Source organism: Biomphalaria glabrata, chromosome 13 (assembly GCF_947242115.1).
Source record: "Biomphalaria glabrata chromosome 13, xgBioGlab47.1, whole genome shotgun sequence".
Classification (NCBI taxonomy): Eukaryota; Metazoa; Mollusca; class Gastropoda; family Planorbidae; genus Biomphalaria; species Biomphalaria glabrata.
In genome coordinates, this window is record NC_074723.1 from 10,182,358 (window position 1) to 10,199,362 (window position 17,005).

The 17,005-nt window shown below is 38.8% G+C and overlaps 1 protein-coding gene across 10 annotated transcripts in view; it reads left to right on the forward strand.

The window, feature by feature from the left end:
* Nucleotides 1–17,005, forward strand: part of LOC106069589 (agrin-like) — a 265,314-nt gene that overhangs the window by 96,012 nt on the left and 152,297 nt on the right. For all 10 annotated transcript variants that reach the window (XM_056008987.1, XM_056008989.1, XM_056008996.1 and 7 more), the window contains exon 3: nt 15,808–15,846. In XM_056008987.1, the coding sequence (XP_055864962.1) occupies nt 15,808–15,846 (39 nt within the window). The remainder of the gene's footprint in view (nt 1–15,807; nt 15,847–17,005) is intronic.

The window sequence follows — 17,005 nt, forward strand, 5'->3', positions numbered from 1 at the left end:
GCACTTTTTTTCATCGCTCGAGCTCAATGCACCCCCCTTATCGCCATGGTTGCTACGCCACTGTTTTTCATCAAGAAGAGAGGTGGGGGCGGGGGGCGGTCAAAACGTTTATTTTTTTGATTTCACAAAATGTTCAAAATGTCTCAAAGTCTGCTCGCCCCCAGCGGGAGCACTATCTCCCTGATACACTCACTCACATTGTGAGAGTTTTGATCTATAGCTGCTCACACGCTAACCCTATTACATACAGGGCATCTCCCCACAGACATTGTTCTTATTGAATGTATTGTTATCAGCCCGCCCCGCCCTGTTGTCTTGTCCGTACATGTGATCTCAGCCCAGGGACATCTATCAATGTGTCTTTTCAGAAAGGTTATTCTAATCTAATTAATCTACATGGCGTGTTATTATCAAACAAAGAAAACCAGTTTCCCAGGCGAAGCTTGATCCCTGGGAATCAGCTCGAGACTTTAAAAAAAATGTAATTAGTTTTGGTTCGAAGGCTTTTTTTTTTACATTGATTTAAATTCTGTAGACTCTGATTCTTCTTTTACATGTAATTACTTGTGTGTTATCGATACTTTCAAATAAGAAGATAATGATCTATTAGTTTAGATTTTTTTCTTTATCGTGTCAAATACGAGGATGACTGATTCTTCCTCTATTTATTGGTAGGCAAGGGGCGGTGTATTAACCAGCTCAAGTTATTGCTTCATTTTAATCTCTTAGCTTAGAGGCCCTTCTTTCAAATAATTACATACTATGTGTAATCATGAATCAATATAGTCTAGCATGCTAATTACATAATTAAACTCTAGTTCGTTAGTTTTCCTTGTTGATTCGGGCAACCCATTTTATTTTCTAGAGGCAGTAGGGAAAACGAGATGATTATACTAATTGTCCTTGCAGATGAAGTAAGAAATATCTTTATTTTTATATCTTTTATAGGTTTCATTATTATTATTTTGTATTTGTACATTATGGTTCAATGTTATATGTCTTATTGCTATCTTTACTATTTAGTTTTCTGTCCATAAATTTCTCTAGGTTTAGTGATTCTGTTAATTGTGTAACAAATCTATAACTCTAAATTATTCTAAATAGACACCATTTCTGTTCCGATCGTTACGTATGTAACCAATACAAAGGGTTATCCTTATTGCACAACAGCTGAGTTTGGTAGGACAATTTTTTTTCCGATTCGCCAATACATTTTTTGAGAACGATTGGCCTATTATAATTATATAGGAGGAACAACTTTATCAAACAGGATAGCTAGCGTGCGCCAATTATAAGCTTTGCTGCATAAGAAAGGCCCACAAATTAGTGACTATAAAAAAAGGCATCTATAGTTTTGATTAGTCTAGAGTGACGAAAATTAGACACATTGCAGATTACGCTGGGGCTATCCAGGGAAGCGAAGGTCAACTCAGGCATCAGTTCGCTCTCACTAACATACAAAAAAAAAAGAACTGGCATCAAATGGCCTCTGAATGAGACAGTCGGAGAGCTCTCACGAAGATCGCGGGACGCATATATTAAAACCTAAAGAAAAGCTCTTGACGAAAAAAAAGTAAACATATGTATTATTGCAGACAACCGCTTTGTCTGCATCAGGAGTAGCAAAATATTCTGGGTTGTAACTAGGTCTGCGTGGTCACGTGAAATACTGCATCCACCTTTAATCGTCCGAATCAAAACATATCTATTTATAACGTAATAACTTTGGCCAGCACCAACCATTGTGGTGCGCACGAGCGCACTATTAAACAGAGAACAGACAAACATCATCTTCACCTTGATCCCTCGTTGAGCTCTTAGATATATTACACTTATATATCATGAAAAAAAAAGAACCACATACATGTATATATATTGCATTACATTTCCATTTTTATTTAGTTGTCTTCAAAAAATCGATAGCTTCTAACAGAAATACATGCAATGTGTTGACGCCAAAACTAAACTAGCAATCAGAATACAGTGAAGTGCACTTTGACTTCTGTGCTATATTTATAACCAAGCAACTATCACACCAGCCGCCAGACTGTCCGAAAGCATGCAGGACTATGGAAGTCCACTGAGAATGGTCAGCAAGGACACTCAATTAGCTCCATTACCATATTGTCTTAACCTCGGCTGGGAATAGACCGGGCCTCACAGCGCTTGGGGGTAGGGTACGTGAAGGCAATAGAGACTATTGCCACTTCCACAAAAAAACAAGGAGAGGGGGGGGGGGTAATAACAACAGACTATTTGGCGCTGGACGGCAAGACTTTGTCTATGGTAATAATAGGATACAATAATTGTATTTTAAAATTTGCATGACAAAAGAAAAGTGTGAAATGTATTTCCTGCATAGTTTAATTCTGTACTACGGAGTACATCCATTTCCCTCTACTCTCCATGACCTTTGTTTCTTAGTCTGTTTTAGTTTTGGTTGTTAAGTACATGAATATAATATTTCGCATTTTTACGAGACATCGGAAGAGAACCCAAATTGGGTTAAAATATTTCAACATACCTAATGGCATAAATTTAAACATACCCCCCCCCCCCCGGTTATAACACATAACAAGAAATAAAAAGCTTTTATAAAACCTTATAACTTCTAATGGATATCATACCTGGGTCTTGGTATCCACGTAGATATCCTGGATCACCCTATAGTCCTCGAACTCACGTTTGCGAAAGTTTGATTGTAATAAATCTTCTAACTCGACAATAAAATTGTATACTTTTAAAAATTGAAACTCTGCTAAAGGTTGCTGTGACTTTTCCCGGTCAGCAGCTTGTTCTTAGCAGGATATCAAGAGAGAGGGCGATCCATTCTTTTACTTTGTGCAGCCATCTTTTCTTTGGGTGACCCTTTCTTCGTGCTCCCTCCTCTGTCCAGAACCTCGTCTAATTCCTTAGAACTATGCACGTTAAAAACAACATATGCATCGAATTCATAGTAAAAGTGCGGGTCTGCCATAATAACGAACGCTTCTAAATCTTATCTTATAAAATACAGGAAAAAAAAAAGATGACCATTTAGACCTACGCGTGTTCCTAGGTCAATCAAAGACTTCAACTCTGCCGAGTCGTTGGTTTTCCTGGCTTATTCTAGCAACCCATTCCATGCTCTAATAGCACTAGGGAAGAAGGAGTATTTTTAGAACTTTCTTATTAATCTAGTTTTTTTTTTAGAGATTCCTAAGTTAGAGAACGAGCGTAGGTCCGGTTTTATCTTTTAGTTTTCGCTTCGTAAACTATGTAACAGTGTGAGCGCTCTGATGTATAGATCATGAGCATTCAGTGACATCACATCGACAGTGAAAGCCACCATAGAAAAAAGGCTTATATGTGAGGATTTATAGAGTGCCCTTTAGACATCATTGGGGAATCAGAGAGAGAGTGACTGTGTCGTAGTGTTTCTCTCGTCATCTGTCCGTCTGTGTTTAGTACTATTTTTATTTCCGTTTTGTTTCCATTTTGTTTCTCTCTTTATGTTTTGTAAAATGTTTTGTAAAATGTTTTACATGTTTCGGATGTTCCTTCAGAGTTGAAGATAGTTTACTTCCTAGTCCAAACCTCCCGCAGGAAGACGGGGGATGGGAGCGGGCAGGGTTTGAACCCTCGACCGTCGATAAATCCGAACGACAGTCCAGCGCGCAAACCGCACGACCAGGCAACCCCCCCCTCATTTTCTTTCTATATGTTTATTTTTCCTCCATCTTGTATTCCCTCAGTCAATGTTAGTTTGACTTTGGTTTGTGTGCTATAGACAGGTAAACACGGTTGTCTAGTATGGTGCTTATTATTGCTAATTGTTGTTAACGACCGTTGACTTCCAGTACCAAACCGCTGGTAGACAACTAACATGCCGTAGGTGTATTATATCTTAAAGAATAAAACTTGAAATGACTTGTTTGTGAACAAAACTAAATAGAACTTTTATTATACTGCAGACAAAATCACGTTGATATGAAATGAAATAAATGTTCTAGTCTTTATTAATAATGTATTTTTTTAACAAAATCTAACTCACTGCAATAATACAACCTTTCAGTCTCACTTTCTGGAGTTTCGTGGTCGAGAGGCTAAGTGCGCTTGAACTTGGCTTGTCTTGGCTACCTAGAAAGGGGCTTGAGGTTCGACACCCGACTCGGGCAGAGTTGCGTTTACTGAGCGCCTAAAGGCAGCACGGAAAACCAACTCCTAGATACCCCCTTCCCCCCACTGGTCCACAAATGAGATTGGACCAAAGCGCTCTGAGCATGCTATAAGCATGAAAGTTGCGCTAGATAAAAGCTATAATAATAATAATAATAATTAAGACCAACTGACGACAGTGCCGACAGTGCCATCGTTGTTGCATCATTTACAAACAATTGCCAACCTCTTCCTGTGTCACCATAGAAACACACACACACACACTACATAACACTAATTATAAAGACACCAGATTTTATTCGATTGAGGAAAAGCTAAGTCTAACTATAAATACCTACATACACGATGATATCATACTTCTGTTGGAACTAAAAAAAAACATTGCATTTTGATACCATTTGTTGTTTCATTCTTTGTCATTAGAAACAGAAGGACTCAGGGAGCCATGCATTCACATTGATCTTCCAATTCTTTGACTCCCTATAGAAGAAAATCTATCAAAAGTTTAAGTTGACTATCAACATCACTGACATCTCACAGTGTCACCACGTTACACATGCTAACTGAAACAATTACAGGTCTACCACATATAGAAATAGTAAGCACACAGTAATATGTCTATTCACAGACTAAGTCATATGTCTATTCACACGCGGAGCTCCATAGTAATTTACTCTCTGAGGTCCATATCTATTCAGATGCTGCGCTACATGACTATTTACACGCAGTGCCCATGACTATTTACACACTGAGTTCCATGTCTATTTACACACCGAGCTTCATGTCTATTTACAAACTGTTTTAATGTTTTTCCAGACTACGCGCTCTATGTCTATTTTCACGCAGAGCCTATTTACATACAGAGCCTAATAACTTTTTACATGCATAGCCACATGCATGTTTATTTACAAACTGAGCTTTATGTCTATTTACTCACTGAGCTCCACGTCTGTTTACACACTGAGCTTTATGTCTATTTACAAACTGAGCTCTATGTCTATTTACACACCGAGCTTTATGTCTATTTACAAACTGAGCTTTATGTCTATTTACTCACTGAGCTCCACGTCTGTTTACACACTGAGCTTTATGTCTATTTACAAACTGAGCTTTATGTCTATTTACTCACTGAGCTCCACGTCTGTTTACACACTGAGCTTTATGTCTATTTACAAACTGAGCTCTATGTCTATTTACACACCGAGCTTTATGTCTATTTACAAACTGAGCTCTATGTCTATGTACAAACTGAGCTCCACGTCTATTTACACACTAAGCTTTATGTCTATTTACTCACTGAGCTTTATGTCTATTTACTCATTGAGCTCCTCGTCTATTTACAAACTGAGCTCTATGTCTATTTACACACTGAGCTCTATGTCTATTTACAAACTGTGTTACAGGTCTATTCATTAACTGTGCTCTATGTCTGCTAAGATATAGCGCTATATAACTATCTACACGCCTATTCCCAGGGGCGTAACTAGGGATTTGGGGGCCTGGGGGGATTGACCTCTTTGGGGGCCCCTTGCACTTTGACATTCGACATATGACATGAGATAATGTACGCAAATATATATAAGCTCAAAATCAAATTGGTTCAGTATATCAGTAAACTTAACAAAAAAATAATCATGAAGTCTCTTTTAATGAATATTGCCGTTGTTTATTAGTTAAATAATGCACAAGTGACAACTCTCAATTGATATCGCTTCACGTCGTGCATTCTGTGCAGCAAAGAAATCTATAACAACATCTACATCGATACTTTCTAGTATTTGTGACTTCACTGACAATAAAGCCATGATAAGCTTTTCTTGCGTCATTGTGCTCCTGAGATAGTTTTTGATGAACTTGAGCTTTGAGAATGATCTCTCATATGACGTAATGGAAGTGGCCTGATTTAGCGGTATTCGGAGGAGGTTGCAAAGTTTGAGCACACGTAATTACCATATGAAGCCTTTTTACGTAAATATGTCTATTGGTGATTGTCTTACTGGTTTGTTGATGAAAAGTACTCGTGCATCAATGACATCATTGAAAAAGCGATTTTCCATTTATTTCATCATACAAACGGGAAAAGTAACATGGTTTGTCATAAGCGTGTCTTCATCTAACAGGTGTCTTGGTTCAAGAAGAAACCCAAAGGTATCCATTTTCTTTCCAGCCTTTGGAATCTGCCCTTCATCTCCATATGAAATCTGTCCAGCACTTCTGTCGCAACACGTTTGAATTGCAGTTCTATTGATAGTCCTACATTAGAACTCAACTTCCCATCAAGTCTTTTCTTTCTTCTGGTTGTTTTGATTACAGTGATTCCATAGTATTCACTACCTTCTTTTGCTTTTTCGATGGATTGGTTTTTTGTCAGTTTCTCATCATTTTGCAGAAAGCATGAAAGGGTACTAATTTCTTTAGCAGCTTCCCGTATATGCAGTCCAGACTTTTGTAGTTTCTTCTGAACTATATTAATTGGGCGCAAGATCTTTGACCAGAATTCAAGATAGGCAAAAAATTCTTAATTCTCCACTGCATCATCACTGCATGAAGAAGATTCTGTGCTAATATTATATGGTATTACGTCATTGTTGGTTTTTTATGTTTTCTACGCAAGCAAAAGGATTCAGAGCATACAAAAGTGGGAAAGATCCATATCTCGTTATGCTCGAGTATAGAAATACTCCGATAAGTGGACTGCCGTATTCACCATCACAACTGCTGACGAGTAGAAGACTCAGGGAATCATTCCAACTGATCCCAAACTATTGAAACCATCGGTAGCTGAAAATGCAGAGACATTACTCAACGAACGATAGATGAAAAGCAAAGTGAAATACGATGCAAAAGCTAGACCACCTAAAGATTATTCTGTCAGAGAGTTCATCTAGGTCAAACATAGCAGAAAACAGTTGTCATAAAAAAAACATTCAGCACCCAGACCTTACATCATAAAGACAAACGATGGAAAACATACAGAAGAAATTAACGCTTTTTGAATAAGAGTTTCGATGAAGACATCTCTGGGTACTATGATACCGATGAAGACAATGAACTGCAAACTGTTGGAACAAACGAAACAAACAGTTATAGACCAACGTCTAGAGAACTTGTGGTGCCAGTCAAGACAACCAGAAGTGGACGAATTGTTAAAGTTCCTAGTAGACAGTATTAAATAAAACCATTATAACGTAAATAAATTAACAGGGTTTTCGCGACCTCCTGATTTTCCAGGGCCTCTAGGAAATCTCATGAAAAGGCAAAATATGCGATAAAGTCCTGAACTTTTTTTGAATTTATTCAGATCTCCTGAAGAATAGACCAAATTGACATTTTGGGGTGCCAATAAATAGAAAAGTGGCATTGCGAGCTTTCATTTGATAAAATTTATTGCAAAGACGAAAGTAGGGCTATTTTCTAATAAAAAAAATAATTTTGACATTATGCTTATCCTTACCCAGACTAGGCCCCGCGCGATCCGTTTCGCATAGGGCCCCGCAAATGCTAGGGCCGGCCCTGCTAGTAGATATCACTCTTAAGAACTTTAAAAGGAAGGGTGTGATAATATTACTCTTAAGAACTTTAAAAGGAAGGGTGTGATAATAACTTCAAAAGGAAGGATGTGCTAATATTATATGATATTACGTCATTGTTTGTTGTTTATGTTTTGTGCGAAAGCAAAAGGATTAGATGGAAATAAAAAGGGAGTTTCTATTGAATGGAGGAAAGATTAATAGGGGGTAATAACTCGAGTGTGAAGTTTAATTCTGAAATTATAGACGCCAAACCCGAATAATGGACTATTTTAGCATTGTTAAGAATAACTTTTAGATCTGTTATACTCGATTCTGTAAATTTTGGTTCAAGGTTAAGTAGTGTAGCCATAAAATACTCGCCATTTAGATCTATTATTAGTAAAGGTAACAAGATAACTGGAATTCGCTGTACATCATGCAGTTTTATTCGTGGCAACAAAGTTTAAAATGTAAAATTAACTTTAAAAAAAACTTTGATCTCTGTGGGAAAAAATATTTTTAAAATGTCAACAAAGTCAACGTACTCATAGACCTAGATCTAGGTTTAGTCTTTGTGATTAAATTTAATCCATAAATGTTGAAAAAAAAAGATACCTGTTGACACTATTTGTCAATCAAATATATTAATTTATGTATTTACAAATAAATTTCGGCCACCCATTTGGGGGCCCCCCCTAGGTGGGGGCCCGGGGGGATTTTAAAATTCTCCCCCCCATCCCCCCCCTTAGTTACGCCACTGCCTATTCCCATGTCTATTCCCACGCTAAGTTCCATGTCTACTCACATTCAGAATCCCAGGTCATTCCTCCTCTCCTCCTGCACGGGTCGTAAAATGCCGGCATGTTATTGTCACAAACCTTTCTGGGCCACTCTAAACAATCAGCATCTCTCTTGTTTCTTGGATATTGAATTCACAATCTTTTATTTCATTCTCTTATGGACGTCTCTCTGCTCTTCTCTTCAGAGAGAGAGAGAGAGAGATACTGAGAGAAAGAGAGAGAGAGACAGACATAGGCAGAGAAACAGACAGAAGAACGCCCAAGGATATTTTCTCACGAACCTGTATTTTAAATATTGCCCTAAAAGCCTCGACAGAGGCAGCAATAAACTATATCCGCAGAAGCTAAAAAAGGAAAGACAAAGGTCTATATATAGCTCAGTGTATAGGAGTTGTTTTGATTGATGGCATTCTGGTATTTATTTCATAGTGAATTCTTTTAAAATGTGTGTTTACTGCTCATTGCTTGCAATAGTTCACGGTGTTCAAATATTTAAACCTAGGTTGACAAAAACAGAATTCTGCGCTCTAAGTGGGTGTACCGTGTGTATATTTTTAAAATGTAAAATTGCTCTTGTATAGCTCGTCTTGTAAGCATATAACAGTATGATCATATCAAAAAAGATTTTAAACTAGAAAAATTATTTAAAAAAAACTTTAAAAAAAAGACAAAGCTTATATTAAGTGTAATAGTATCTAATATTTGGGACCCATCATACAGCTACATTTGTAATGAGGTATGACCAGCAACCAAAAATCTTTGCGATTTTGTATATCACTACCAATTGTTTTTGTTTAGCTGTTAGTTTTCTCATTGCGCTATGATCCTATCACGTGACTGGACCAGTTGGGAAAAAAAAAGGGGGGTGGGAAGGGGGTATCTGGTGAAATGTTACCGTGAAAACAAAATGTACGACTTCATTTCGAACTCAAGTGCATGCCCTCACAAGCCCACCAGCCACTGCTCTATCAAAGTGCATGCCCTCACAAGCCCACCAGCCACTGCTCTATCAAAGTGCATGCCCTCACAAGCCACTGCTCTATCAAAGTGCATGCCCTCACAAGCCACTGCTCTATCAAAGTGCATGCCCTCACAAGCCACTGCTCTATCAAAGTGCATGCCCTCACAAGCCACTGCTCTATCAAAGTGCATGCCCTCACAAGCCACTGCTCTATCAAAGTGCATGCCCTCACAAGCCACTGCTCTATCAAAGTGCATGCCCTCACAAGCCACTGCTCTATCAAAGTGCATGCCCTCACAAGCCACTGCTCTATCAAAGTGCATGCCCTCACAAGCCACTGCTCTATCAAAGTGCATGCCCTCACAAGCCACTGCTCTATCAAAGTGCATGCCCTCACAAGCCACTGCTCTATCAAAGTGCATGCCCTCACAAGCCACTGCTCTATCAAAGTGCATGCCCTCACAAGCCACTGCTCTATCAAAGTGCATGCCCTCACAAGCCACTGCTCTATCAAAGTGCATGCCCTCACAAGCCACTGCTCTATCAAAGTGCATGCCCTCACAAGCCACTGCTCTATCAAAGTGCATGCCCTCACAAGCCACTGCTCTATCAAAGTGCATGCCCTCACAAGCCACTGCTCTATCAAAGTGCATGCCCTCACAAGCCACTGCTCTATCAAAGTGCATGCCCTCACAAGCCACTGCTCTATCAAAGTGCATGCCCTCACAAGCCACTGCTCTATCAAAGTGCATGCCCTCACAAGCCACTGCTCTATCAAAGTGCATGCCCTCACAAGCCACTGCTCTATCAAAGTGCATGCCCTCACAAGCCACTGCTCTATCAAAGTGCATGCCCTCACAAGCCACTGCTCTATCAAAGTGCATGCCCTCACAAGCCACTGCTCTATCAAAGTGCATGCCCTCACAAGCCACTGCTCTATCAAAGTGCATGCCCTCACAAGCCACTGCTCTATCAAAGTGCATGCCCTCACAAGCCACTGCTCTATCAAAGTGCATGCCCTCACAAGCCACTGCTCTATCAAAGTGCATGCCCTCACAAGCCACTGCTCTATCAAAGTGCATGCCCTCACAAGCCACTGCTCTATCAAAGTGCATGCCCTCACAAGCCACTGCTCTATCAAAGTGCATGCCCTCACAAGCCACTGCTCTATCAAAGTGCATGCCCTCACAAGCCACTGCTCTATCAAAGTGCATGCCCTCACAAGCCACTGCTCTATCAAAGTGCATGCCCTCACAAGCCACTGCTCTATCAAAGTGCATGCCCTCACAAGCCACTGCTCTATCAAAGTGCATGCCCTCACAAGCCCATCAACCACTGCTCTATCAAAGTGCATGCCCTCACAAGCCCATCAACCACTGCTCTATCAAAGTGCATGCCCTCACAAGCCACTGCTCTATCAAAGTGCATGCCCTCACAAGCCACTGCTCTATCAAAGTGCATGCCCTCACAAGCCACTGCTCTATCAAAGTGCATGCCCTCACAAGCCACTGCTCTATCAAAGTGCATGCCCTCACAAGCCACTGCTCTATCAAAGTGCATGCCCTCACAAGCCACTGCTCTATCAAAGTGCATGCCCTCACAAGCCACTGCTCTATCAAAGTGCATGCCCTCACAAGCCCATCAACCACTGCTCTATCAAAGTGCATGCCCTCACAAGCCCATCAGCCACTGCTCTATCAAAGCGCATGCCCTCACAAGCCCATCAACCACTGCTCTATCAAAGTGCTTGCCCTCACAAGCCCATCAACCACTGCTCTATCAAAGTGCTTGCCCTCACAAGCCCATCAGCCACTGCTCTATCAAAGTGCTTGCCCTCACAAGCCCATCAACCACTGCTCTATCAAAGTGCTTGCCCTCACAAGCCCATCAACCACTGCTCTATCAAAGTGCTTGCCCTCACAAGCCCATCAACCACTGCTCTATCAAAGTGCTTGCCCTCACAAGCCCATCAACCACTGCTCTATCAAAGTGCTTGCCCTCACAAGCCCATCAACCACTGCTCTATCAAAGTGCATGCCCTCACAAGCCCATCAGCCACTGCTCTATCAAAGTGCTTGCCCTCACAAGCCCATCAACCACTGCTCTATCAAAGTGCTTGCCCTCACAAGCCCATCAACCACTGCTCTATCAAAGTGCATGCCCTCACAAGCCCATCAGCCACTGCTCTATCAAAGTGCATGCCCTCACAAGCCCATCAACCACTGTTCTATCAAAGTGCTTATGAAAATAGAAGGTTTTATAGTTATTAATGTTAGTTTCAACATTTTAAGCGACGACCTAATTCTCTATACAAAGAATAAAGGGAACTAATTCAACTAATACAATCACATCTCACACGTACACGTTTTTGTTCAGGTACAAAAAAAAATTGTGCAAAATTTCAACTCGATTCGACATTTGGGTGTGGGAGAAATAACGTGAACAAACTTTTTACATGACACAGTGAGTTGATATAAGATTTGTAAAAATGAAACTCAGTGTAATAAAATAGCAAAAAGTAAAATGATGTTATCTGTTACTAGAACTTGCGCTGCCCCATTTCTACAAATGTACAGAAATTTTTGCACATCCCTAATTCTAAATCCTTACAAGAGTTTTGCTTTGCCCCTTTTTCAAATCGATACACATTTATATTCCCTGTTTCTAAATCTTAACAAGAACTTGGCATCGCCTCATATCTACAATTCCCTCCCCATATGCAGTACGATCATGCATTAGTTAAGTATATATGTAGAGACAAACATGGCGATACGATATTCCGGTCATAGAACTACAACATTCCAACTGTTTACACCACTGATATTTTTATGTCTAGGGAAGATAATCCAGGACATCCATTCCTAATGTACAATAACACATTTGAGTGCTCTTAATAATATTGTTGAGACAGACATTCTTGACCAGTCCCGACATAAGCCTCTAATTTAACATAGAGCACATAGGAGTATCTTGCTGTGGCACTGCACAAGGGCCAACAACTCGATAAGCAAAAGCTGGATAGGAAGAGATGGAGAAAGAGTTACAGTACTTGTCCGTTTATACTTGTTATAGTCAAGCGTAATTATTTATTTACATCCCACAGTGGATTGTTTACTTTATATCACTACAAAAATCTATCCCAATCGGAATCATCTTTAAAAACTACACAACAGACTGACCAGCGTAGCTTTCAACGCACTCTTGATCATTGGAGAGGGGAGGGGGAATGGAGTGAGTCACGTGATCAATTAGATACGCAAACATGACTGGTCACATGACAAATTAATGTTCCAATCTAACTGAGGTGGATCAGAATCAAACGAAACGACCGCAAAGAGAATCGGTAAAGAGAGGTGAAACCTGGGGGGGGGGGAGGGAGGGTAGGACGGGGTATCACACGTAGAAGGCAGATCCCATGTGGAGACGACCAAGTGGGGGGAGGTGGGGTCAAAAGTAGATTGGAACCACATGTGGAGACAATCAATCGGTCAACTGATGAGCAGTGTACGCTTTGGATAGGTAGGCAATGAGCAACTTAAATGGTGCACGATGTTTGTGGGGGGAAAGGGAAGGGTGGGCCAGGTTAAGGACTCGATTAGAGCCATGCGGATGATTAGAGAAAATGAATGATCATTTATAGGACCTGTGGATGATTGGACCTGTGGATGATAGGACCTGTGGATGATATCACCTGTGGATGATACGACCTGTGGATAATAGGACCTGTGATTGATAGGACTTGTGAATGATATGACCTGTGGATGATAAGACCTGTGCATGATAGGACATGTGAATAATAGGACCTGTGGATGATAAGACCTGTGGATGATAGGACCTGTGGATGATACAACCTGTGGATGATAGGACCTGTGAATGATAGGACCTGTGGATGATACGACCTGTGGATGATACGACCTGTGGATGATAGGACATGTGAATGATAGGACCTGTGGATGATAGGACCTGTGTATGATACAACCTGTGTATGATAGTACCTGTGAATGATAGGACCTGTGGATGATAGGACCTGTGAATGACAGGATCTGTGAATGATATGACCTGTGGATGATAAGACCTGTGGATGATAAGACCTGTGGATGATAGGACCTGTGAATGATAGGACCTGTGAATGATAGGACCTGTCAATCTCAGCTTCTGACAGAATCCATCATTTTTGTCAACTCATTAAAAAAAAAGTGAATCTGGTTGAAATCTCTTTCATTTGAACTTTACCGCATCACTGTGACGATTTCGATGCTTCCAATATTTAATTTACCACATCACTTTGACAATTTAGATGTTTACAGTATTCAATTTACCACATCACTTTGACGATTTAGATGTTTACAGTAATCAATGTACTGAAGTAAAGCATGGGCTGAGTGTTTTTATTTGATGATAACCAAGCATAACTTTAACATAACCTGCATACAAAGATTTATAAAAAAAATTTAAAAAAAGAAAATTCAAACCCGAAGATCAAATCCAATGTTCTCAAATGTTTTCTAAGTCTCGGATGTTCCTTTAGGTTTGAAGATAATCAGATCTAAATCTCTACCTCCCCCAGAACAACGGGAGATGGCCACAGGCAGGGTTCAAACCCGGGACTATTGAGACAACGTCAGCGCATTCTACACAACCGGGCAGCCATGATTTTGTTAAAAGTAAAGGGATTAGCTTGTAAGAAAGTTCAAACAGCATTTCACATTTAACGCATGTTAGAGTCCAGGGCCGGATCTAAACTTGATAACGCCCTAAGCTATTTGAAATAATTATTTATAACAAACTCACTGTGAAAATTGTTCGGGGCTCGCAAGAAAGTAAGGGGCACTTAGCTTTAGCTTTTTTAGCCTATATGTAAATGGTGCATTGCTCCAGAGTCCTCTATAGAAAGAACAAATGTAAACTATTTAGAAGGCAAGTATAGCTGTCTGGAGAGAGAGAGAGAGAGGGAGAGAGGGAGTGAGAGAGCGAGAGAGAGCTGTCTGGAGAGAGAGAGAGAGAGAGGGAGAGAGAGAGAAAGCTGTCTGGAGAAAGAGAGAGAGAGAGAGAGAGAGAGGGAGGGAGAGAGAGAGAGAGAGAGAGAGAGGGAAAAAGAGAGATTTGTTTTCATAATAGCGGCCCACGAGGCCTTAAAGTTGAAAGCCCACACACAGATCGCCTTCATCTTGCTGCCAGTGGCAATATTGGAAATGATCTTGGAGAAACGGTCTTTCAGAGCACATCTTACAACTAGACCCTATCTAGGTCTCCACTGAGCGAATGTTATGTCTAAATAAAACTGATCTTTCCAACTACTGCAATACGAACGTTTGCATCTAGATACGCTAAAAACGTAACCTAATTTTGAATTGATTAATTACAATATTGTCAAGCGTTTATTAATTAGTTGACGTAAACACACATTTTTATATCATTTCTAAAATCTTTGTTAATCTCCTGAAACAAAAGTTATCTGGAAACGTAAGTTTCTTTCGTAAGAGAAAAAAAAATGATTGGATTGAACATTTAAAATACATATTGTTATCATTCTATAAGATATAGAGTTGGAAAAAATGAAAAAAATTCTATTCATTGTAAATGATTATACCAATAATAAGAACTAAAACAATGTATTGAATTGTTTTTTCATGTTATGTATAAGAGTCTTCGATATTTGAGACGTCTTATTTGAACGCTAATTCTGTATTCAAAAGGGAAACAAATCTCGTTTCTTTTGTTATTGAATTAATCTGTAATTACAGTCACGAAACTCATTCTTTTATCTCCCTTTTAAAAAAAAAATGAAATGAAATAACATTAAGGTTAGCGTGACCTAAGCTTTGATTAAAAAAAAAAAAGACATTATACTATGTGTAAATATTGTTTATATTCTAATATCTAGGACACATTTAAGTTATTTTTTTTACAAGTCTTATAACAACTTACTAAACCACATTATATAGTGGTAATACCATAGGAGGTACTTCTCCCACTCAATATTCTCAGGTTCAGTTTACACTTTACAAAATTATACACTGCTTCTAACAAAAACATGAATCAACTAAAAAAAAATTGATTAGTGTAAGTATTATAATTTTTTTAAATTCCGAAATGAACGAATTTCTACATTATCGAGATATAACACTTAAAATATGAAGGTTTTTTGTATAGTTTAAAAATTTCACTCCTTTTGATGAATTTTCCTCATATTCGAAAGTTTAGTTACGTTAAATTTTTGTTTTATAAAAGGTACGATTCGGTACCTAATATTTTCCTATATAACAACTTACTATAAATATCTAAACACGACAAATAGAGAAAAAGAACAGGCTACTGGTGTTTATAAACAGCATATAAATTGGCATGAACTATTTTATTTATTTTTTTGTTTCAGATCAACCATTCGTACCGCCAAGTCCGAAACCAAAACTATGTAAGTACAACCTAAGTATTCTCTTTCTTAGCTAAACTTGTACATAAATTTGAAACAAACACATACATATAAAATTCAAGTTTCAACTTATACAAACTTATACTAATGCAATTTGAAAAAATGCATACCTGAACAAAATACAATCTCTCACTCTCTCTCTCTCTCTCTCTCTCTCTCTCTCTCTCTCTCTCTCTCTTAAAAATAAGAGACACTGATAATTAAAATGGACAACCACAACGTATTACCGAAATAAAAATCTTATTTTTGAACAGTCTGTACGAGATACAGAATTCATTAAATATCCAAATATGTCTATTTCTTAGTGTAAATAATTTCTATTCCAACGTGTTAAAATAATGAATTTTAATAAAGTCTAATGATGCAATAAAACCTAGACAAATCAAGACAGGCAATTTATACTTTTTATTACCTCAAGACTGTTACAAACACTTTTGTAATCAGCTGGTACTTTTATAATTTATGACATAAATATAATACAGACATCCACTATTATTATTTTTTCAACCTGTGTATATCGACTGTCATAGTTTTTCAACCTATATTTATCAGCTGTCTTAGTTTTTTAACCTGGACATATCAATCCTCTTGTTGAGCCCTAATACACTAACATCGTAGCTGTTTTTCCGCAATGCGAAAGAAACAGACATATATATGTAAAAAAAAAATCAATTTCTTGTGTCAGCTAAAACCAAGTAAAACCAAACCCCTCTCCCTTCACCCAGCACACGCACACACACACGCACGCACACACACACCCGCACACACACTCACGCACACAAAACGAAAGAGATCAGACTCTGACAGTTAACATAAGAGAGCTGAGCATTGACAGCCAAAAAAACATTTTTTTGTTTGGGTTGTTTTTTTTTTATTGCCTTTACTGCTCGGTTTCTTCGTATTGGGAAAAAAAAGGAAGAATAAATTATTTTTTTTTTGCCATCAAGAAAATTCTTTATATATTAAGTGAAAAAAACAACAACAGCAAAACCAACGCTTAATATAATTTCTATAGACCAATTTTAGAAAAAATATTCTATAGATCAATGCTATGAACTTGTACTGAAGACCACGATTTAGAACAATGAAACAAAACAGTGCCATGAACAAGTACAGAAAAACAATGCTATAAGCCATTGCT